The following is a 25856-nucleotide window of genomic DNA, read 5'->3' on the forward strand; positions in this document are numbered from 1 at the left end:
AAACACATATTAGACACTCATGAGAGAAAACAGTAGTATCCTAATTCTGCTTTATCTAACATCTGTTTTCAGCAGTACTGTTTGTTCTCGGCAGGTTTTTGTGTGCATTGCAGTAGCTTGGCAACCTGTAGATTGCACCATTCAATGAAGTCAATATGCTTTTAATCATCTCTAAAATTTTCCTTTCCAAATTTGAATATTATAAGTACAGTGAAGTGGGAATCTGTGATTATAACAGCAACAGTCATGTTAAACAGATCCCAACTGAAACAAGCTGTTCATGCGAATTTGTAACCTAGTGTTTTTCTTCACATTTCATCCTGAAAGTCTTCCTTAAATTAGTTTAAGAAAGGATACTTGTAACTTCTTTCTGGGAATGGTAGTTAAGCAGTTACAGCTATTTAAAGGTCCCAAAGACAGATTTGGATAGTATGCTGAAAAACATAACCCCTGAAAGCATGACTATTTGCTGGTGGTGTTGTAGGAGCAAAGCTCGAGTTTGGCCTTTCTCTGCATGTAGAGGCATGAACATGGTTTGTGCAAGCCTGTTAATTGTACACTCTCTTTGAAGTTCTTTGTGTTAGAAATGGTAAGAAGTTTTTGGTAGCAGTGTAATGAGTATGCTTTGGCAGAATTAATCTTTAGTTCCACTGCCTGTGTTCTTACTAGTGGTCAGCAGAGTGAAACATTCTTATGCCATAGATTGGAACTGGATGGGATTTTGCATTATACCCTAATTTGTAGGGAAGAAACAATGCAGCAGGGAAACCCACTTACATTATGGAGTTGGTACCTATTGCAACATATGGTTCATAATTTTGAATGAACAGGGTTTCTTGATAGAAATATATCTACTAATCCCCTTCACGCTTTTAACTTAAAAATTGCATCTCAAGAAAGCCAGTAAAACAATGTATGGTACAAACATCTTCAAGGAAATTAAGTTTACCACTAAATAAGGCGTAGATATCTGTTTTTCTTTTTTTCTTTTTTTTTTTTTTTTTTTTAATAGGTAATGCAGAGTTCACAACTTCCTATTTAACAATTCCTGCCACTTCCTTTCTTGTGTGTTTTAGAATTTCCTCCACATACAAGCTCATAACTTTGAGAATTTTGATGGAATCAGTAGAAAGTTGGAAATATGGCTGTTGCCTGTCCCATAATATTCTAAGTACAAAAAAAATACTAACATGGTCTGAATATCTGTCACATCATAGTCATGATGTGACTTTATTCCCTTAGCATTCGCAAATATATTGGAACGTTTTATTTAGCTTTTAGATTATTGGAGTACCCAACATGAATGAAATAATTTATGCAGAGTGACAGCCCTTAGCCATGAGAGGGGAAAAAAAATGCTGCTTTAAACTGACTGCAGTTGCTCAGTGTTTCAAAGTAATGAACAGAGTTTACTTGTGTTAGAACTGAGTCCTTTATTTTTCATATTAAGTATTTACAGGTATTGCTTTGCTTGTTTTTTTTAAAGTTTTAAGGTAGTTTTTCATAGTTGTCTCTGGAAAAAGTAGATTTTAAAATCTGCTTTCAGGAATAGAAATATATTTCAAGAAATTATTCTCTTACCTTTCCTGTTTATAAGAATACTAATAAAGTAATTTAAATAATACATATAAACCAAAAACATGATGGCTTAAATATGACTTATTTTGTGAATGCCAATTTTAAATGCACTGTGATAATGCATGTTGCTCCACCTCTTCTTTCATTTTTCATCACTGATATACCTGTTTCTGCAGAGTAAGAATCTGATACATGTAGAGCCACCTATGTTTTAGTTACAAAATCTGACCATTAAGTCATATTCAAGCATGTTTGACATTGGCTTGCCACTACTTCTGCCATGTCAATTCAATGATCTTTGGCTGTTGGTGGGACAGTCATCGTTTTGAAAGTCTCACCAATGTAACGTATTCAGAAGATTATGTAGCAGAAACTTGGGCTGTGTGGCCAAGATACAGTATTAAATGCACAATTTGGCTAACCCCCCCCCCTTTGATTTCTAATGCATTTCTTCCATCATCTGAACAAAAAATGGCTCCAAAATAGCAACCTCCAGGTCACTATTTCTAAAACAAAGAGGGCTCAAAAAACCTTCATGGCAGTTCTGGTGTGTTGTGTTTGAGAAATGTGTTCAAGTCTGCTTCATGCTTTTGCTGCTGAATGGATATAGGAGCTACCTGAACAGTTGTGTGCATTGATTGCTGAAGCTAGAGTTCAGAGCTCTTTAAACAAGGAGCACATGTTCATAAGCAAGCAGCTATGAACTGGACCTTTTCTTTTCCTTTCAAGACAGGCTCTTCTGAATGCTGCAGATAGAGAGGAGATTGCCTTTACCTTATCAAATAAGAATATATGCCTTTATAAATGAAACATTACAGAAAAAATAGTGGTAAGTCTCTAAAGTCTGAATAAATCTGTTGCATTTGATATGGTAACAGTGTTGTGCTGTGAAGGCTAATTTAGTAGGTTTCTGTGAGGGAAATAACCTTTGGAACTCTTACAATACTCAAACTAATTAGAGATTACAGTGAACACAGCTGTTTCTGCCAAGCTGACTAAGCTAGGAATTCAAATTACTATTTTTAGCCAGTTTATAATGTCTCTAGTTGTCAATGGAACCCATGTTATTACTTTTTAAAATTATATTAATATATATTTATCACACTGACAAACTAGGTATAATAAACAGTTTTAACGCAACCAGTCAGTTACTTTTTAAATCGAACAGACAATGTGAATATACAGACACAATGGAACACCTCAGGTGGCTTGTGTGCTGTGTTACATTAAAATAATGTCTATGACTTGTATGAATTCAAACTAAAAGCTTCCTCGGAGGAAGAGGCATGAGCCCTGGAATGAAATAATTGTTATTTTCTGTAAGTTGTTTACATATAGTCTGTGTAGCATCCATATTCTCCCTTTTCTTGCCCTCCAAGAAAGTTGCCTTTCTCCACTATACAAGCGTTTCTTGCATGCTGTTGTTCGCATTCAAAACGCTTTTCTGTTGAGAATATCCTTGAGATATGACCATTGTACGGATCCTGTAAAAATTACTAAAAATTCTATCCTGAACTCTCAAAGTCATTGCAGTGAACTGTACTTCTGCAGACTGAAATAGCTGCACTAATAAAAATTTGGAAAAAAATGCTGGTGGAGCTTTCTTTGTCTAAAGTGTTTACAGTTCTATGAGATACGGTCAAGATTAACTTCAAAATTACATTCTGAACTGATTCATTTTTTTCTAATAAGCTTTATTTGGTACTTTCTGCAAAGATTACTGGGTGAGCAAAAACATTCTTCAAAATCTGTGTGTACTGAATAGACATACTTCATGCATAAATTTGCTTTTAAAAAAAAATCAGTCTAATTTTAACATAACATATGGCAAGCTGGTGTCTAAAACTGCTTTAACTGACTGTACTTTCTAAAGGCATATATAACTAGTTTAACTTGAGAGAAGAACTAAGTCTTAGAAAAACTATTTTAATTCCTATTTGCTTCTGCTAACACCATTAGCTTGCTTACTCTATCCTCTACATTACAGTAGGTAAGATCTGAGTTTAGTTTTAGTCAGTGTTGAGTGTAGAAAATAATGCTTGCAAGTTAATCCTGTTTTCACTTCTGTTTTTCATGATGGTAAGAGACTTTCAGACCAGCTCAAATCAAGAAAGTAAAAACTAGGCAAATTCCAGAAGTTCTGATTCCTAAGTAATAATCCTTTTGTTTCTAGTTTTGTGTCATCATGGAAGACAGGCCATTGACAATTAATCTAGAAGTGTTTCTGTGTTTAGAAAGGCTTTCCCACCAAAAATGTAAAGGAAATGCATGATTTCCAGGGCTGGCTCCCATGGCTCTGATGTCCACTTCCAATGACAATTCTTTTCTATAGAGCTAATGATGGGGTAGGGGAGCTAATCTAAAACTTTCTTCCCTTTCCTCTGGGGACCAGGGAAGACAAAAGCATTCCTACAAGAGCCTAAAAAAATTGCTCAGAGAAATAGCCTGCCTTCTGAAAGGAGAAATATATAGTTGTTCCAACACAGCTGTCAACCCAAGAGCATTACAGCGAAGTGGCTGGATTCCTAAAATGGTAGTGAGAAACATTGACTCCTAAGTTAGAAACCTAATGAGTTTGAGCATTGCAGATGAAAACTAATCTGCTTGGAGAACACAAGTAGCATCCATAATAGCAACCAAGAGGTGTCTTCTGACTGTCTTCAGTGGGTGACTTCCTTAACTGGTGCATTTGCACTGTTGAGAGAGGACACAACTGGCTATTTGGAAGAGATGTATATCAAAATCACTAGTCTAGCATAAAGGCCTTTGTCTTTCTCATTGAAACCCTTCAGTGTTTTAGCAGTCCAAGTTGCCATAAATGTTTAATTTGGAATATAATGCCAGCAACAACAACAAATTTGACATTAGGACATGTCAAAGGACAATAGCAGTGATATGAAAAAATGTACGATACTTTGCTAATCCTAGAAGGATATTTTTGTATCTTTACGTTTCTAATGAACTTGCAAAGGATTACATGTGTGCATATTCTTATGTACAGCCTATATTTTCCCTTTGCATGCAAATTCTAATGTGTTAACAGCATAACAAAGGCAAATTGATGATTAATCTCAGAGTATACAAAGTCTCCTGCTTTCCCTATTACTTATTGCATTGACTGTGGTATTGTAAGGTGTCAAGTCAAGTTGCTGAAGAGCTTGATAAGTAAATACAAGAACCCTGGAGCTCTTTAAAAACTCGGGTTTTCTGTTTTCAGGCACATCTAGTGCTGAAAGACCCCTCTGACATTGGTGGATTTTTTGCTTTTGATAAAATTGTCTCTGTGTAGCCATTTCTCATTCCACCTAGTTTTTAATATTCATTTTGAGCACCCACCAAAATTTCTGAGGTCATCTTATTTCCTGTTTTCAAGTAATATTTGTAAACTCTCTTTGGTATTCATTACTAGTAGCTGGATGACCACCACTTGAATATAGGTATGTCACAATTCAAGAGAGATGTATGTTTTTTTCTATTTGAACCTCATCATCCATCTGCAACAGAAAGTAGTGCTGTAGAAGCTGAAAAATGTAAAAACCACGTTCCTATATGCCAGATCCAGGGTTAAAAATCCTTGTGATTTTATTCTAGGAATCAGATGTCTTCCAGGGAATTGACCTGGTGCTAAACGTATGGGTATAAAATCAAGCTCTCTGAAACGTACGGGTGTAAAATCAAACTTTTTGGGGAAAAAAACAAAAACAAAACCAAAACCCAACAAACAAAAGAAAACCAAACCAAAACACAACTTTACCAGTAGAGACTGCTTACGAAAGTAATTTTTCTTTCTCTGACTTGTTAGGATTGTGTTGAGGATTAGAACTGTAAACTATCCCAAAGCTTGGCAAATAATTTTTTAATCTCTACTGGAGAGGCAAAATTATGGATTTAGGAGAGATGATGACTTTGTAGTAGATGGCAGTTTTTACCCACAAGTGTTGCTAAGGTCTTGTGTATTTTGTATATACTTTCCCTGTCCCTTAGGGCCACTTCATAGCCTTACTCCTAACTAAAATCCCTGATGCTTAGTGGATGCTACCTAATTAGTTTCAATTAGGGAGAAAAGGGAAGGCTAATTGGTTGGTGAGGTGGTGTTCCCAGCTTATTTGTGGTTGGTGTTTTGGGACTGCTGTATAAACACCTTGTCACTTGCCTTAAGCTCCTTTCCCAGGACAGGCCTCCAGTTTAGTACTGGGCTCATAATCTGTGCTGTTGACTTCTGTGCTCTGGCTTCACAGCAAAATTGCCTTTCCCTCGGGGAGGGAACATGATACATGTAACACACCGATTGGAATGTCTGGGGAATCACAGTTTGTTTGGAAGGTCTGATCTGTGTTAGGCTTTTGTGGATAATTTCATAAACAGATCAGGAAAGTGACTGTGAGCTTCTTGTATGGGCTGTGTTGTGGAAATGTACATGTGATGGAACTGCATCTTTTAAAGTTAGAGCAGTGGCTAGCTAAAAATGATCTTGACTAAATTAAGATCACTTGGGAATTGTAGCCTGCCCTTTTCTCTTGGATAGTTCTGTTATTAAGATGTTCTGCATTTTATTGATGATCATATATCACTGCAGATAGGGAATACTGGACTGGACTAGTCTTCTGTTAATGTGACCAGTATTCTTAAAATACCAGTTAGTAATCTATATGTGTTTAACTCATGTCATCTACAGAATTAAAAATAATGCTATGATAGTTCTGCAATGGCGTGTGTTTAAACTGCTGATAATGCCAACATTTGTGCATTTGTCTGTCTTTAAAATATTTGTCCTGAGCAAAATGACTGTGGTGTTTGTCTGTTAAGCAGCTAAAGTGCTGTGCTGTTTGTTTGGCTTTTAGTCAACATACTTTCCAGGAAAAGGTGAAAGGACACAAATACCACAGGCAAGTTTCGTTTGTAGTTCAGTGAATGTGAAATGTATGTTTTAATCTAAAATGAAGTCTCTCTTTAAAAAAACTTAATTGACGCTTAGTAGAAAGGCTCAAACTTCATCTTCTCAAATATGCAGGGCTGCTTGTTTTGAGACTTGTGGAAAGTGTAATATTACTCATCAAGACCACAGAACTTGTTCTGTGTTTGGGTGCTCTGGGTCCTTTGGTAATTCTGTTGTAGTGCATTAGATGAGCATGGTAATAGTCTCCCCAACTGATTGAGGGCCTGAAACAGTGAGGGTAGATCCAATACTAAACAACTGCCTGGAGTCTCTCTTTGAGCAGAAGATTATATTGTCCTTCTATTTTGGTACAATACCTAGTACCCTAGAAGCCTCTCAAATTCATTGTTAACAGTAGTAATAAAAATGCCAGGTATTCTGAAAATTTACATGCTTTTTAGTGGGCAGCATGCCCATGGGGTCAAAAATGGGAGATAAGGAAAAAAAAAAATCAGTAAGGATCTGTTCAGCTCTTAACTGATAAGACCTTGAATCTATTGCCTGATGAGGGCATTCAGGTGGTGGTAGTGATGGACGTGGGTCTGGTTGCAGGATGTCGGTTGGTTCCAGAATATTTCATTGTTGTCATTCAGGTGCCAGGCCAAGTTTAAATTCTGAAACAATAATTCAGTTAAAGGATCTCATATATATACTTTTTTAAAAAACATGTAAAAAGTCTTAAAATGCATGCCAGGAATCTAGCAACTGTAGTTCTATTAGTAAAGACGTGATTTAAAAACACTCAGCCCACCCCAACAAACCAACCAACCTACAACCCATAAACCCACAAGTGAGTTTTTATTGTATTTGTCAAAGTTAAGGAGACAGTTTGTCAGAGTGGACACCTGGAGGAGGGGAGAAAGGACAACTTCAGACAGATCTGATAATGATTTTCATTGCTTACTAATGGTGTATACAGCTGACAGGAATTAGGAGTATGATTATTAGCAAGCTTTTGTCTCTGCAAATGCTCTGATGCCCTGTACCTGTATAGATCAAATTACACATGCCTTCTGTGTGAAGGGAAAGGATGGTAACTTATGAAATGGAACTGTGTGCCTGTGTCCGTTTACAGGAACACTCTTCTGCTTCAAGATTTTAAATGTGCTTGTTTCAGTGTACTGAAATCAATTTACAGGAAGTTGGTCTCCACTGATTCACTTTCTGCATATTGATTTCTGCCCGAAGTGAAACTCCTGATATTAACAAAGCATGAGTGATTTTTTTTTTTTTTTTTTTTTTTTTTTTAGACATCACTTGAAATGACAGAAAATAATAAAGCCTTTTTTCTTATTCTTGAAGGTTGTGGTTTTTTAAAGGTGAGATTTAAATCAGAATAAGAATGGTTCTGGGTAATTCCTGTAATGGCGATGAAGTTTACAACTGGTTTGTGCTTATATAGAACAAGATTTCTCACTGTTTTCCTACCTTTATTTCAGTACCTTTTCTTGATCTTCTGAAAATGAATTAGCTGATGCCTGGTAGAATAATCTGTTTTCAAGGCTCCAAGAACAGGCTATCCATATGTCAATCATGACAGGTAAAGAACCACCACCTGATGATAGGTCCTAAAACAGAGTGAAAAACTTAAAGGGTAATACTTCAGTTTATTCCCTCTGTCTCTTTGATTATCTTCTGTTAAAATTTAGGGTTGAACAAGACTTTTACATTTTTTTTTACTCCTGTCTCTGCTTCTTCTGTTTTTATGGGAAATTAATTTTCAGATTTTTTTTCCTTATTTTTAATTCTGCAACATTTAAAACTTTATGAAATTTAGGAATTAGATGCAAATTGTTGTTTTACAATGGCAAGGGGTAATGATAATTTGCATATGTTGGTAGTGCCTGTAGATTACTTCAAAATTTTGTTTTAAAGAACATCTACTCAGACATTACATAGATTAATGATGCAGAGACATTAGAGCTCTGTTGTATTGGAGTACAAAAACTTTATATGGAGAATTAAATATTCCTTCACTTGATTACTGTAAAACTTGTATTCACTGACAAAATACTAAGACAATCAGAATTGCTTGACTTGTCCAGATTTAACCAAACCAAAGCATTTTCTGAGTGTGTTTATTAGTGGACAGATTTAGCTCAACTGGTGGTGTTCTTCATACACCAATTACGATACTTACTGTGATCTGTATAAAGCTCTCCTTAAATCCTTTTTGTCACCATTCTTCTGTAACTACTTTCAAGCTACTTTTATCACTCCTCCAAACAGTGTAGCCCAGGTTCTAAATAAAAGATCATGGATTGATGATCACTTTGTAGGTACTTGTAGTTGCCCAGCCATCTTAAACCTACTTCTGCTTAAGCTTTTATCCTTTTCATGCATAGAGTATGTCTGTGATCTGTAAGGATTTTCATCCATCAAATTACCTGGTTAAATTCAAAGCAAAATCTAAATTTTATTTTGCTGATTGTAACTAAAGATGAAATGCGTTTTCATAGCTTCATCAAATGCCTGTTATATAAAGAATACTTTATCTTTTTCCCAAAGGATTTTTGGATAAAACTGTTACAGATTAAACCATGTCAACATGGCATTGCCTCTACTATCTTTTAGTAAATAGGACTCTGGTTACTGAGAGGTATAGTGTCAATTGGTTGCTGTTAGACAGCTATTAGGAAGGTTTTAATCTCAGTTTTATTGTGTATTTTTATAAAAGAAATTACAAGACAGATACTAAATTTTTTAAAAAGTTGGAAATTCATACATGTCAGCTGTTACTAGTGTAATAACTGTGCAAACCAGGCTGATTAGCTTTCATCTGAAGTCTTCTGCCCTTGTTCTAGCACAATCCTTGAAATTGTTTAAACAAGAGATTATCTCAAACCTTTTAAAAAGACTGCATTTTTTTTTTTCTGTGCAAAACAACTTTATAAATCAGTCAGGCTTACATAGAACTTCTAATACTGAACTTCAGTGTTCAATGAACATTAATTGATGTTAATACACCAATGTTCAAATCGGTATATTAACCTCAGCTGCTTTCTGGGACCCATGTAAATTAATTTGAATACTTTAAAGTCTAGCAAGTGTTTGAAAATATTTGCATAAAAAAAAAAAAAAGTACGACCACCAAAACCTCAATCCCAGAACAAAACCAGCTTCTTAAAAAAGCAGTAAAACTTTAAAATATTAGTGATTAATGACAATTAAAGCAAACAGGATACCTATACAAATGATGAAACAGTGAGAAAGGAGTGATGTTGATGCAGATAGCTTGGAACTCACCGTATCACATTGTAAACTTTGCTGAAAAAGGGGCACTCAAAAGCAGGAGTCTTACTTTTTATTATTTATTAATCAGATAAACATCTATTTTAAGGTTAAATGGTGATAATGCAGGAATTTGGGGCAATAGTACAGTCTTGCTTTCTTAACATTAACTGAGGTTATTAACACTGTACGTAGTATCTCTGAGAGATGGTAGAGGATTCTGAGTAAGCATAAATAAAAAGTCATTCCATGATTCCTATTTTGTGAAGTCAGAGATCCCCTTGAGAAACTGTAAACTCTCAGCAGCAATTCCAAGGGCATCTCTTGTCTTTTTGTTTCCAATTTGCAACTTGTCATTTACAGCTTGCCTGAACTCTAGAAAATATCTTGGCTATGCAGCACAGTGACTTGGTTTTGCTGTGAAAAGGTGTGAAAAGAATCTTTTCTTATCCATCCATCACCTTCTAGTACTTACAGTTTTTATGTCTTTTTTTTCCTCCCCTCCCTGAAGCCTGCAAAGTCTACACACACGGTCTTTACCTTGTTGTTGTGTTGGGGTTTTTTTTGTGTGGTGGTAGTTCTGTAAAAGCTATAATGCTGTTAGGTGGCTTGTGAGATATAAGAATGAAAATACTAGGTAACTGGGAAAGGAGGACTCTATAACCACAGTTGTCAGTTTATGAAGCCTGGAATACCCTACAGGCCGAGAATTACACATTTTTAAACTCATACAAAACCCATACTGCAAACAAATTAAGGTCTGGATTTGCTACACAGACTGAATTCCTGTAGGAGTTATGTAGATATCTGAGCTGTCAGATGCACCAGTCTGTTTGAGATGAAGTTAAACCAAAACTCTCTATCTGTAGACCTCTGATGTTTGGCAAATCAAGATCCAGATCTCATCTCCATGATTATTTTTCTTACAGAAGAAGGGTAACTAACTGAGTTTAAAACTTCTTGACACTTTAATGAGACTGTGGTTTATTTCCTGGCACTAACTTTGTTTGATGATACAGATAGCAAAGCTGTTCTTTTGCACAGCAGCTGTCAAGAAAAAGCCATTTCATCTTCTCAAAAGTTTCTATCCTTCCAGTAATGTCTAAGATGCACTTCTGGAGCAAACTGAGTATCTGGAAGGAAAACTAGAGATGGGCATAAAGAAGGGAACTTCAGTTGTTTTCTTATCCTGACCCTTCATTCAGTTGTTTCCTGTTTTGGCAGTGAGTACATGGCTACAAAACAGCAGAAGTAGAGTGTTCCTGCCAGCTACTCTGAACTTCTTCTGTTATGGGTCATAAATTTCAAGGACAAACTGTATTTTGAACGTACTGAAATTTGAGAAGTCTCATGTAACTTTTTAACCTAATATTAGAGTTCAGATCTTTGATTGCCCTGCCTCTTCTGCAACCCTCAAAAAAAAATCAGAATTGAAAAATCAGTTTTTACTCATTGCATATAATGATGTTGAAGCATTACAAGAACCTGAACAGCTGAGTTCTGCAGAATTGCAGTGATTTATTCTACAGCAATGTCTTCCTTTTGACAACATGCGAAATAAATATACTGTTAAAATTTGGAAATTACACAATTCTATGGCTTTCTCCCTTGTGGAAGTGTATACCCAAGTTGTAAGGACCATTCAAGTGCAAGTGTTTAATTGAGCATTTACTGTGTTCAGCTGCCTACCACAATGAAGTGGGTACAGTTAAGTACTGCAGGATTTACTTTCATAATTCTTAAATTTCTACAGTTAGGCACGATGAAACTAGTCAGTGGTGAGAAACAATCTATAATACTTGCTAACTGCAATAGATGTAGGCCCAGAAAAAATTAATGCACTTTACCACGTGCTGATATGATTTAATAACACAATCATGCCCAGTTTACATTCTCGTGGGGGGTTATTTCCGTGCCTACAACCAGCTGAGTAGTGTCAGAAGCACTGCTTACTCTGCGTTGCTACAACCTGTTCCAAATTGCCCATGTAGTGCTGAATTAGCAAGGGGCTTTCTAGGAAAACCATGTTGCAGGTGTGTGATTTGTGTTTTTATTTTCTTTAAACTCAGGTAATAGTGTTGAACTGTAAACAAGCCTGTCCCTTTCTCTCTCTCTGTGCTACTTGACCTCAGGAAGAAGTTCGACATACTAGCCAACTGTCTTTTTTTGAGGGAGACTAATAAGCAGATCAATACTGCCATATTTTACTTGAAAGCAAAACTGATATTAGATAAACGTAGATTTTAATACTCTTTTAAAACATTTTATTTAATTTACCTGGGTAAAATTCTGCAGCATGTTCTTAATGTTATGTGCTGCAATTATGTGTTCATTTGTCTGATCTTTAGATGACCGTCTTGTTACCTAAAAATTACATCCTTGTTTATGTCCCTGTCCAAATATCCTGATGTAAAGTTTAACATAGGGTAAGAAATCCAATCTTCCGTGTGAAGTGGGTTAAATGAACAGTTGATCTATGTATGCTTTATATTTTAGCAAGGCTCTTCTGTTGAGGTGTCAGTTCACTGTTTCTCAATGACTCAGTTTGCTCCCTTACACACCGAATCTGAAGACCTTTTCCCATTTGTGTAAAGTAGTGCTTTATTGTGGATCCCTTAGTACAACCTGTTTTTCTTGTGGTCTTCTGTACAGGTCTTTGCCACCTCGTGTAATTGTAGGGGTATTTCCATTCTGAAATCAGCCTGTAGTGATATCTCAGAGAACAGCAGCTTTCACTTGACTTTATGGTAACTTTTTTTTTTTTTTAACTCTTCCACCTTTTACAGCAGTGTCATTATTTTTTCAGTGCTAGCTTTAAGAGGGAACATTCTCTTTTTTTTAAGCTCTTAAACTGAAATTACTTTTTTATTTAAGTCTTTATATACTTGTTGTGAATTGCTTTCCTAGTGTGACTGCCTCAGTGGATAGATTACTGTGCACTTCTGTAGCCCATGATAAGATCTTGGCAATTGCTGCTTCCTGTAGGACCAGAACTGTTAAAATGACAGTATATCGTTATCTCTTAGTCTGAGCTACTCCAGAGTTTATGGTGTAATAAAACAGTGTGATCAAATTGAGGCCTGCTGCAAAGTTCCCTGGGAGCCTTTCCGTTGAATCTGAAGGCCTTTAGACTGGGCATTTAGTTTCTCTTCTGGAAATGTTGACATGCAAATCTACGCAACATTGCGGTGTGCTTGAATGACTGATGTCATGAACACCTCTTCATGTGATTTTTACCTAATACTTGAAGATTTTGGAGGTGTATCTTCTCCTCATCTCCTGTCGGTGTCTGAACAAGACGGAGGAACTATAGTCAAATGTGCTGTTGTGCTACGAGTTTACATATGGCAACTATAGTGTAGTGCAGAGTACCAGTGGCAAGTAGGTGACAAGTAAAGGAGTTTGCAGAAAATACTTATTGAGAAAAGGTGGTACTGACAGACCTATGACTCCAGAGTAGTTACAGGTTAGGAGGCTGAATCGAGGACAATTTTTTGAAGGCTGGAAGGGACGGAAAGAAAGGGCTGCGGGCTATGAAACGGATCACTTACGTTAGGTTTCTGGAAAGGGGAAGGGAGGAAGGGTCAGGCGTTCTGGTGCAGAAGTCTTTGGAAAAAGGGGCTGAGAGCCACCATGAGCACTTCTTCCTGATGAACATTTGTAGGACTCTAGAAAATAAGGCTGTGTCCATGGGACAGACTGCTTTTGTCTGAACAGCATAGCCATCTCCTGTTGCATTTTGTGTCCTTTCTTTGTGGCAGGAGACCTAATGCTGGGGCCAAGTGGAACACATTCATGTAACTGAGAGCAACCTTCTCCTTTAAAGCACAAATGAACTTCTTATTCCAGTCACTACTGCAAATTAACAGCTACGAGAACTTTCCATTTGAAGAACAGTGCTTTGGCAGACTTCCTCTTTCCACCCCTAAAGATTTTGGGGGTATTTGCACAGGGTACAGGACTTAAAACCGGGAGATGAGTGGCATGGAATGACTCATGCTCAAAACCAGAAGCATTTCTCTTGGGAAAACTGACTTCAATTCTAGCCCTTCCTCTTTAAAGTTTTATATTGCATGACCTTTCAAATGAAATGTCGAGCTTCCTTTTTAAATGACAGGATCTCTGCAGTGTGACTGAGTGTGATTCAAGAAGGTATTTCGTAACTATCAATCCCTGTGTTTATCCGCTGACTTCAGTTCTCATGACATCACTGGCTTCAGGTTCCTCCTACTGTATTAATGCCATGCATTGAATGAGTCTGCTTTCTCCAACATGGAGATCCTGTAGTACTATTATTGACATGTTCTGAAACCACCCTAACAGCAATGAGCATCAGTAGTTACGTGACTCCTGCAGTAACCAATAACAGAAGTTTCTGAGGAATGTACAAGCAAGCCTATAACATGGCCATCTTATGTAACTTGTAACTAGATAGTTTCTCTCCAATAGTTTTATCTGTTGAAGACCATCTGATTTTGGCTAAACTCAGCTTCGTATCCTGGAAGTGATCTTAGATTTTTGTGTCACTTCAGATGTTCTAGCAACTGCTGTTGCCAAAAAAAACAAACAAAAACACCAACAAAACAAAAACCCGGCCAAAACCCCAAACCACTTTTATCCCATATTGCTCAGAAGAGTATGCCCCATCTTTTCAGGCATGGATTTGACCACTGAGGTCCAGGCATGCACGCCCTCCGGGGTTTTCTATTTTATTGGTGTTCATTGCATTCAGAAATGAAGTGCTATATGCTGATTGTTGGATTTTCATACAAGACAGCAGCTTGTCTGTTGCCAAATCTAGGTCCCTCATTTTATTACCACCCCACTCCATTTGTTTTCCATTTGATGAAACATGATTCAGAAATATATTACACTTTTTAAATTGTCTGTGTTTCTGAAAGGTACATGGGTAACTTCTTTTTTTTTCCATTTTCTCTGTGTCTATGGGAGTTACACATCTCCTAGAACTCCCTCGTTCTTTCAGTACCTTTAGGCATTGTAGCATTTTTAAAAAGAGCTAATATTTGGTAACAAGGCAGTAGCCAGTTCTCTATTCCCTGAACAATAAATTACCAGTTTCAGATCCTTAAATACATGATGTTGGTATTGGAATCTGTGAAACTCTTCAAGGCTGGGAGTAGTGTATATGTTCATGTACACTTGTATGCTGAAGTATAATTCTTTTATATTAGAATGCCTTTGTATCATTCCATTTCTGTAATGAAGCATTTATTCTGTTTCCTTTTTTAAAAGAGGGGACAGTTATTTTCAGATTTGTTAATGCCATGAGAGGAAGCAGTGTAGATCAGTGCTGCTGCTAATTTAACCCAATATTTACAGCAAAAATGTCTTTTGGTTTGGTTTGCGTTTTGCTGTTTTTATAATATGAATAATGAGTGGTGAGGTGGTTGTGTTTGGGTTTTTTTGTTTGTTTTTCAACACACACAAAAACATATGTAGGCTCTGTGGGAAATGTGGTTAGAGATCTAGAAAACCATTTTCATAGTTCCCTGTTTTTTTCTTGTTAATCCTATACAGTCAGTACAAAAGAAAAATAAATCCCTGCAAAATACAAAGTCACCGACCTAGTGTCAGAGACAACTTTATGAAAACACCCATTTTAGCTGCCTCATGCTTGAGGTATTAGGCTGTGGCAGTCAAGATCATGTTCTCCAGACTGCATTCTTCATCAGCAGAAATACTGGCAGCCATGTGTTAAGTTATAAAAAGATAGCAGCTGATGTCAGGGCTTATTTCAGTGAGGAGCCATTTCAGAATACTGTACTAATTTTGAGCAGGTATACGTAAACTAGAAATCTTCCCGTGACATGTAGCGTTCAGTGTAAATTGCTATGTATCTGAATAATGGGGTAGAAAAAGATGAACAAGTAATAAGCTGCAGTAGATAGCCAACTTAAAAAATAATCATCTTCAGCATGGTACACGATTCTTTATGCTAAACAGATAGGAACCAAGTAACAGTTGCACTTGGCCTGCATTTTAGGGATTAGATTTGCTGGTATAAAATCCTCCTGTTCTGATGTTGGAAGGCTCCTACATTTTGAACCAGAGCTTGAGCTAATTTGAAACTATTAATAGAGGAGTGCCCAGCCTTTCTGTGCAAGTGATCTATGTATCTCAAGTCCCTCTCCAAATGCATTAACTTTATGTGCACAGAAACCTATTCTCTGGTCACACTGAGTGTGAATCAACGCCACGCTCAAATATAATCTGTATCTGCACAGATAATTAATATTAAACTCTGCTTCATTTGGTTGACTATATTTAACAAAATTAATTTCATCCAATGAAAGGGGTTAAATTTAGCTCAATAATTTGTTGTTAATGATGATTTTAGTGGCCTCTGGGCTAGGTTCATTTGTTCATTTCACATATGTGCACAATGTCTGTTTTAGGATTTCTTAAATTTATTATGCTGTTGAAATATCAGCTCTATAGTAAAGCCATTCCTTCAGTTTTCATTAATTTCAGTTAAATCTAACAGCTTTGGCCTGAAGTTCATAGTACCATCTTTTTTAAGAATTGCATATTTGCCCAGTATTTACTTACAATGTGAAGTTCTGTTTCCACTAATGTCCAAGGACAGAATTATTACAATTTTTGAAATTATCTCAGATAGCTGAGTTGTTATATGCATCTGAAAAAAAAAACTTAAAGAAACCCTAATTGTATCCTTGAGATGATATGTATGTTTTAGTTGAGCATGTGAATTGGATACAGATAACTTCTGCCATTTCTATCTTTGTGACATCTTGCTGATCACTCAAGATAAAGATGTAAGTGATCTTAGACAAGTCACCACTCCATGTGTGTGTTTGATGCTAAGGGAGGTAGACAAGTTGGGGTTTTTTTCTGTCACAGTAAACATTTTCTAATCGCTGCTGAGTCAGAAGTACAATTGATAATTTCACTGATAGTGAAAACAATTGCTTAAAGCAGTTTATATGAAAGTGCTTTGGGGCAGAGACCCTGCTCCATCAGGAGCTTGAGGGCATAATGTCTGGTAAATGTTCTGCTACTTTATTATACAAGCTAATAATATTTTAACACACAAATAATGTTAGTGTTGTATTCTAATAAATCAAACTCAGTTCTTAATTTGAACTCCAAAGTGCTTTCTGTCCAGAACTCTCACAGGTGAAGTCAAATGGGTATTTGTTTCAAAATAGCTAATGGTATGATGATATTAGATGGATTCATAGCTAAGACTTTATTTTTTTTTTTGTTTCAGGACATCAGGCACGAAGCCAGTGATTTTCCATGTAAAGTGGCCAAACATCCCAGAAACAAAAATAGAAATAGGTACAGAGATGTCAGCCCCTGTAAGTACACTTTCTTTTCCATCCATTGTTTGTAACACTGTTGACCTCTAATGACTTCTTCTAACAGCTAAATGTTCTTTATAAGAGCAGGGTTTCTGTTAGATGGATATGCATCCAAGACAATTCTTTTTGTTAATATATTTATTTATCAGTAGATGTCACAGGATGCCACTATATCCATAGGATTATAGTAGAGCAGCATACAGTAAGTTCAGTATTTGTAGGCAGAAATCTGAAGGAACTTGCTTTACCTTTGAATTCTTATGCTAGAGAAGACTGGTGGCTGAAATAGGAAGTTGCAAATATCCTTTCTATTGCAGTATACTTACTAGAGCCTCCTCTAGTCAATATAGCATAACTGCCCCTATTGAGAGATGGGAAAGAGTCTTGCATAAAACATATGACTACTAGAAATTAATCTAATTAGAACAGAGTAGGGGGGGCTTTGCAAAGGTGGTGCTACTAGTGTGAGACCCGCGTTTCTGAAATGATTATCATTACATATTTTGGTGAATTCTGGCAGGAAGTGCATCTCTGATCAAGTGTCCTCTACAAGGCACAGCCCAGTTTGGTGTTGCAGCCAATCTTTCCTTCCATTTTCCCATGTACAAAGCCAGTAACATTCAGACTTGTCTATGCCTGGCCTGCTGTACTTTTGGGTTGCAAGAGAGACTGCAACGATGAAAGCACAGAGTGCAGAGAAGTACAGGTCTGTAGTTAAATGGTCAGCAAATAATACTTTGGGTATCATATGGTAAAGGAAGTTGACAGCTGGTTTGCTAAACTCCCTCCTCCACACTAAATGACAATGCCTGTTCTGGGACTTCTTTCCCTCTTCAAGGGTGCAGCACTGGTGCCTGTTTTAAATGCAGAGATTCTATAGGCTCTGTCACTGGGCAAATGTCTGTATTCTGAAAACTTGTATACTTAGTGGTTAAAAGTTACTGAAGTCTTTGAGGCAATCAACTAGGAACAATAATGTTGCACATAGTTTGCTTTACTAAGCGGTTCTCATATTTGGGGTTGTGAGTAACAAATGGTTCCTTTTTGCTTTTAGATAGTACTGCTTCCAATCTGTTTGACTTTCTTGCAAAATGTGGGAATTCTTGTGTGTGGTTTTTTGTGGTGGTGGTGGTTTGTTTTTTTATTCCTAAGTGGAGCAAGCTGAGACTAACAAAAGAGCAGTGAAATTACATTTTCTGTAATTCTTGAGTTTTGATCATTCTTTCTGTACATTAAGGTGTGGTTGGGTTGGGAACAGTAGCTAAATGTCTGTAAGAAGTCTGTTCTGTTTGTCCAACACGTTTAGGCAAACTTTTAGCAACCTTGAACAAGCTGGGTTTGAATGTCGAAGCTGCAAAAGATAAGCAGTTGTGTAATTAGATTTATTTTAAAACAGTAACTCGATAACTGTACAAATAGGTCAGTGTGATCTGGTTTGTAAATTACTGTCGTGATTACTTCAGATGCAAATACTTCCATTCTTGCAATGTATTCTTAGAAGGCAGAGTCCGACTTATGTTCACCGCTCTACTGTAATGCCATTTTTGTAGCACCTGTATTTATTTCCAGAGTTACAAGCATCAGTGAACACTTCTGTGCTACCCGTGATTAAGCTATTTTAATTCTTCAGAACGACTCAGCTTTTTTGATCCTAACATCTGATGAGGTTGTGCATGGATTGTGCTGTGTTGCATACATTAACTGATATTTTCTAATTATGCTGCAGTTGATCACAGTCGAATTAAGCTAAACCAAGGTGACAATGACTATATCAATGCTAGTTTGATAAAAATGGAAGAGGCCCAAAGGAGCTACATCCTTACCCAGGTAATTGCTGGCAGTGGATAATAAAAATCATGTGGTGATTGGAGTTGTTTTTCATGGGGTTTCTTTAGCCTTGTTATGTTTGTTTTCTTTATTATAAAGCTAGTTAAGTGTATATAAACATCTCTGTGCACGTATGAACACACACATAGAACAGTTTTACAGAAACGCTACATATTTCCTCCTGCTTCCTGTCAGGACTGACTTACTTTTTGCAGAGTATTTTGGCCACTTTGTATCTTGGACTTTAGACCCATCTAGGCTAGAAGCTAACACACTTCTAGAAGTCCTCTTAAGGCAAGCAACATTTAGACGTGGTTGTAATGAATCACACCTCTGCATGGAAGGTCAGCACAAAGCATTCAGACCGTTAGTCTTAAGTTGCCTGATATATTCTCTGAACAGAGGTGAGCCTTGCTTCGTGGGAGGGCTTCACATTTACAGAACTACATGTATGAACTTCAGGATGTTCAAAACTTACTTGAAATAACATACTTTAAATTTAATGGGCATTTATGTGTTGAGTGGGGCAGAAGTTAACTAAAATATATTAGGGAACTTCTTGCACCTGATCTTCTGTTTCAGATAAACAGTATGCTCCACCAAATATTTAATGTTAAACATCCTTCTGAAAGTGATCTTACTGTAGTATTTACAAATAATATACTCCTAATAACATGACTTCCAAAAGGTCTAAGTTGGGCAATGCTGGTGCTTCTACTGTTAATGTGAGAGAGGAAAGCTATGACTACAGACTTGGTGATGGGAATTTGTGGGGCAGGAGGGAAGTGGCTGTTTTTCACTGAATCTGTGAATTCTACACCTATATATATAACAAACTTAAAAATACCCGGACTCCCTGTTGTCTTATTCTGAGAGCTAGCAACTGTGCCAGAATTCTTGTTTGTCCTAAATGTTTGGTTCCCTGGAGATTGTTCCGGTCTCTAATCGTGACTTTTTTTTTTTTACCTCTTTCTCCCACACTTTAGATAAAGGTAGACTGGGATTAATATTTTCAAGCAGCAGCTCTTCCTTCCTGTTTCTAGAGAATAAAGATAAATCTTCTAAGGAGGAAGAAGTGTACAGTATCAGTGTTCAATATGAAAATGATTCTGTGCACACAGCTCTTACTCTGCTTATTCAGGACAGGGGAGGTTGATCGTGGGGTTGAACTGGTATGTGGAATAGTCAAATGTGCAGCTAACTGGTAGTAGTTATCTGTTCTGATCCAGAATTTGATGGGTTTGAATGGCTTTATTTCAATCCAGTTGTTCTTTCTGAGGACCCTGGCTTGCTGTCATGTTTGAGCAAAGTGATGAATAGCAAATATGAGAGGCACAATGATGCTGGATTTTGTTGCCCAAAATTCAGAGCAATGGTTTTGGAGTAGAAAGTAGCAAAGGAACACAGCACAAAGTTATAAGAAAATCTGCTTTGTGAATAGATAGTAGTCTTTAAAAGTAGTTCTCGCTTTGTTCAGTCCCAAAGCAGATCCATGAAGATTCTGGAAAACCATATGATTTGTTACTGATCTGGCATTGTTTCAGTCCTTTGAATGTTTGTCCATTCAGTGTAGTGATTTTCAAGTGTTATGAATAATGATGTATTGCAGAATAGCTTAACATAGACATTAATTCTGCTTTTAGTCTGTGAGGTTTTATTTCCTCATTGCTTTTTTGTATACCTTTCCTAAGAAAATTCTCTCAGTATTTTTCACTCCCAGTTCTCTTCTTGCAAATGAGACCAATTCTCTCTTCCTGTTATGTATGCAGAGAAAAGATTAACCATGCTTTTATGGGTAAATTTGTGGTGGGAAAATAGAACTTAAAGCTGTATCACTGCAGTTTTTTACAGTTTGAAATGAGAAGTTGCTTGTTACTTACCTAAATTTATTGCCTAGTGCAGTAACTTTTACTGGGGAACATTGCACTGACATTAACAGAAAATAATGCTTATTTCTGGGGATTCTGTCTCTGCAGGGACCTTTGCCAAATACTTGTGGTCACTTTTGGGAGATGGTTTGGGAACAGAAAAGCCGTGGTGTTGTCATGTTGAACAGAGTGATGGAAAAGGGATCCGTAAGTACTTACCCAGTTCTAGCTATGTATTCATTGCATGATTATGGTTTTTCTTTTTTAAAAAACCAACAACAACAAAAACCAACCCAAAGAATGGGGGGAAGGGTAGAAATGACCATAAGTAATTTTATCTGCAAAATTATGCCTAGAATTGAATACCCAGTGAACTGATCTTAGTGCAGTCAGAAAATTATTCAGTTTGTAATTGTAGGTCCCAATTTCTTCCAAATTTGGCTGAAATAAGGCATGAACACAATATGACTCTCCACACAAATGAATATTTGGTCTCTACTTCTAACCGAGGTATCTGAATATTGTTCTTTTCAGTGTGCACAGCTTGCACCTCTCACAGGTCATTTACACCAAGTGTTCATTCACAAGCATTATGAAACGGTTTTGAAGTAGTTAGAGAGGCACTTTGACTCCAGGTTTCCTTCATGTGGTAAGAGCTCTGATTATTAAATGTACCACCAAGGCACACTGTTTCTCAGCCAGTGTCACTGTTCTGCAAAATTCTGTAGAGGTCTGAGGAGAATGGAGGTATGGTGGAAAGTACTTCACTTGGTGTCTGCCGTAAGCAGTGATGTTCTGGGTGATGGGGAACCAGCTGTTAAACCAGTGTTTTACTGGCTAGGACAGGTGCTGTGGGCTAAGTTCTGTCCAGACCTTTTAGGAAGTTTACATTAGACAAGACAGGCAGAAGATGAAGGGAAACAATAGATGAACAAACAATTGGGGTGATTCTAAGTAATTTACCTTCAGATAAATAAAAAATGTTGGTTCCTCTGACACATGGAATAGCTGCTGTCTTGAGAGGAAATCCCTCATGCTTTCTGTTGGTGGAGAAGATGGGAACCATCAGGTATGGTTTTCATCCATGGGTTAGAGTTCTGCCTCTATGCTAATTCTACAGCTGCCATCCCTAAAGTGGACTTGGCAGCTGTGCAAATTTGAGACAAAAGTGATTTTAAAGACTGGTAGAAATACACGGTTTGACGTTGAATGTTACAGTGCCGTCAGTGTAAAGACACTTTGGAGGAGGGCTAGCAGGTATCTTGGGTGTCCACCAGTGATAACTGGGAGGTACGTGCTTTTGTGTAATCAGGAAAGAATTACCAATAATCAAGAAAATTTTTGTGCAATGAGTTGTGTTTTAATAAACTGCAGTCTTGATTCTTGAGTGTTTTGTTTTTTTTTTTTTTTTTGTAGTGCAAGTGAAATTTAATCTTTAAAAGAGATGCAGTAACCGTATTTTTCAATAGTTACTTCCTTGCCAACCATTCCCACTCATTGTCTGCACTGCCAATAGTTTTGAACAAAATGAATTACTGTGATCCCTTAGGGCAGGCTGCTTGCACTTCTCAGCAAGCAGCAGTGGGGCACCTACAGTGGAGCACAACAAAGTATTGTTTTCAGACAAATTTGGTGGAGAAAGTAGACACAGAGCCAGTTGCCGTTCCTTTAACATTCATTAGGAAAAAAACAAACATTCAGAGAGTTACAACTGCATTCTACACCCTGTATTTTGAATAAAACTAGAATTAGTCTGAGCAAAACTAGTGTTAGTCTACCTATGACTAAAATACTGAAGGGTTTTCTTACTTATTAAAATGCAGTCAGAAATTCTTAGTCTTGAGATTGCTGTTCTTTTTTCATTGTTCTTCCACTTCAATTTTAAAGCTATATAATTTTCCCTGTAATAAAAGAAGCATTAGCCATGTCCAACAATCCATTCCTATTGCATGTTTAGGTATGGGCAAATGGTGGTCGTAATTCCATTTCAGAGCAGCAGTGCTTAGTGGCAGAAGTAGCAGGCCAGTTCTCCCTGTTACTTAGATTTAACACTCAGAAACGCTGCTGCAGACTTTTCTATTTGTGTTGCTGACGAGGTTCTCTAGTTTCAGTCTTTTCCTGCACACTGCAAAATGTGCTATATTTCTATTTGGTTGACTTATTTAAGGTCCTACCATGTAGCAGTCTTTGCAAAACTAAACTCTCTGGGCAGCTTTACTGAGAAAATTGAAATTCAGTCAGAAGTAGGTAATGGGAATGTTTGCTGAATGCAGTTGGTTGGGGTTTATTTTGGCACTTTACTTTTAAACTGTGCCATGTAAAATCAAAATGATCTCACTGCTATTTTTATTTTTGTGGTGAGTGAATGGAGTAACCAAAATCTCATCTGATGTTACACTTGCAAACTAGCAATGTTGTAATTCTCTATATGTAGCTTATTCATGGAATTCATAATACTTTTTCACAGTATGTTCTGCACTTGTTAACATCTATCTTCTCTTTTGAAATTCAAATATTTGACATAAGGGTAATAAATAAAATGCAGAGTAGACTAAAATCCAGATTTTTGGCAGAGTGTTCTGAGGGTTTTTATACTTAAACAGTTATTAGATGTTTTTGTTTGTTTGTTCTGACACAAGCTAAAATAAATAATGGCTTTAGAGATTTTGATCAGATTCCATTCCATAGCTTCACACTCTTTCAGCTTTTATGTAGAAGAGAGCTCTACCTAAACAAAGCTATCCTCAATTCTTAGGTTTTTTCACAAGTTCACTTAGAGTCAAAATAATTTGACTCATACAAAAAATTCACTGAAGATGTGGTTTTGCAACATAAAGACTGATATCTTTCACTCTAGAGTTGGTCCTCCTTATTATAAAAGCAGGTGAGGAAATTGTCTCATAAGAAAACGTTGTATTTAAGGATGTTTATTCCTTGCCTTTCACACAAACATAAATGACTTAAATTTATCCTATTTTAGATAAAGTGTGCACAGTACTGGCCACGGAAGGAGGAGAAAGAAATGTTTTTTGAAGATACAAACTTGAAACTAACATTGATATCTGAAGATATAAAATCATATTACACAGTACGACAGCTGGAATTGGAAAACCTTGCAGTAAGTACAGAAACTAGTACCAGTCAGATTCTTGTCTCTGAGGTGAGATTTGCCTCATCGTCAACAAGGTCTTGAAAAAGATGGTCACAAATTAGCAGATTTTGTTCTGAAATTGGTGATTCTGCATGATACTGTTCTTCAGCCTGTAGTTTATTGTGAAAATGAAACTCTTAAGTACTTACGAATCATATCTGGGGGAAACTACAGTCATTCTCATGTCTCAGCCATACACTGAATGAGAAGGCTGGTTTGTCTCTACCTTTCAGAGAACCTTTTATAAAATCACTCTGCAGATGTCCTAGTGCTTTTGTGTTACAACTGCAATAATTGCTTTTCCTGTCACTTAACCTGTTTGGCTGTGTCTTGTTGTAAGGTTTATTTTTAGGTTTTGGCTTAAATCTTTGGGTTTTGCATTGATGAATTTCATCAGAAAGCCAGAACTGTTTTAGCGCTGGTCCTGCAGTGAGCTGTACGGAGCTCAGCACAAGGATCAGACCACTAGCTTTAAGAAAAATAACAACTTTTACTATTTATTTTTTTTTCCCTTTTGCACAATACAAAAAAAAAGTATACATGCTGTTTCCCACCCTCCCTCTCCTCTTCAACATTGCCCTGTATTAGAGCAGTGAGAGCTAATCTAAGGCTCCTTGGGGAGACTGGCTAAGGAAGAACACCAGTGACTTTCACTGAATGCAGGTCACTGAAGATGATGTCTGAGGTCCTCGATGGTGCTGAGCTAGGTGTGTATGTCATGACATGCTAGCCTGAGTTCTGTTCTGTCCTGGTACTGCTCGCTACTGGAAGACACGGTTAATCCTTTGCTCATCTGTTAGCATCTTGCATGCTTCATCCTTCTAGGAAATGTGAGGCAGCAGATATGAATTTGACTAAATTATGCCTGAATACTAATTTAGAAGATGTAGTTTGTGGTCTGTATTAACTATGATGTCTGCCATAGACATTGGATGGTTGTAGCTCCATTTTCTAGGAGGATGTGAGCACCAGTGGTTTAGTAGTCTTAGAAGAAAGTTTTAAGGTTGGGAAGAAGCCTGTAAAGGAGCAGCTGTGGTAGTGTAAGGGCTTTGTCTGCAGAAAGTGTAAAGGGCTTCTGTAACTTCAGGTACTTTGTTTTGAGAAATCATCAAATGATACTCTCTCAATAGAAGTTGGAAGGCAGGACTGCCAGCTGTCATGTGGTGATACAAGGATTTGAACTGTACTGAAAAACTAAACCATGTTATAAATCAGTAAATTTACTTGTCCAGGTTCCTTAGCTCAAAATGGAGAACTTCACAACAAGAGATAATTATTTGTAATCAGTTTCCTACCTGTGCAGCTATAGAAGTTCCCTCAGACTGGTGGAACTTTGTCATTTGAATTTAGTCAGCTGTTACAAAGATGTAGTGGAAGCAGTAGTCTGAGGAACATACAAAGCTGAGCAGGCATGTGCCTCCATTCCACGTAAGTCAGAGTTATTTTCAAAGGAAGCAGCTGAAATTTTTCCAAACGTGCAAATTTGAAATTGGCCTAAAGGTAAAAAGTTCTAACGTCTCAAGCTGTATGTCTAAATATATAAGTGACTACTGGCTAGGAAAATGAATGAGGAATTGTATTTGCTGATGAGAACATTGTTGTAGGCAACTGTGCTGTGAATACTTCCGACCCGTGTATCCAAGCTGAAAGGCTTCCTCAACACTGTTTTTACAGACACAAGAAACAAGAGAGATTCTGCACTTCCATTATACTACGTGGCCTGACTTTGGCGTCCCAGAGTCACCTGCTTCATTCCTCAATTTCCTGTTCAAAGTGAGAGAGTCTGGCTCACTCAACCCCGAGCATGGACCCGTCGTGGTGCACTGCAGTGCAGGAATTGGGAGATCGGGAACTTTTTGTTTGGTTGATACATGTCTTCTACTGGTAAGAACTGCTTATTCCAGATGATGTGCTATTGC

The 25856-nt window shown here is 37.1% G+C and overlaps 1 protein-coding gene across 2 annotated transcripts in view; it reads left to right on the top strand.

The window, feature by feature from the left end:
- Positions 1-25856, top strand: part of PTPN1 (protein tyrosine phosphatase non-receptor type 1) — a 46207-nt gene that overhangs the window by 12330 nt on the left and 8021 nt on the right. The window contains exons 2-6 of one of the 2 annotated variants that reach the window (XM_042800731.1): positions 16998-17088; positions 18818-18918; positions 20895-20993; positions 23767-23904; positions 25612-25821. In XM_042800731.1, the coding sequence (XP_042656665.1) occupies positions 16998-17088; positions 18818-18918; positions 20895-20993; positions 23767-23904; positions 25612-25821 (639 nt within the window). The remainder of the gene's footprint in view (positions 1-16997; positions 17089-18817; positions 18919-20894; positions 20994-23766; positions 23905-25611; positions 25822-25856) is intronic. The other variant, XM_042800732.1, reaches the window with a different exon arrangement.

The sequence above is a fragment of the Tyto alba genome, unplaced genomic scaffold (genome assembly GCF_018691265.1).
Source record: "Tyto alba isolate M040663 unplaced genomic scaffold, T.alba_DEE_v4.0 Super-Scaffold_33, whole genome shotgun sequence".
Taxonomy (NCBI): Eukaryota; Metazoa; Chordata; class Aves; order Strigiformes; family Tytonidae; genus Tyto; species Tyto alba.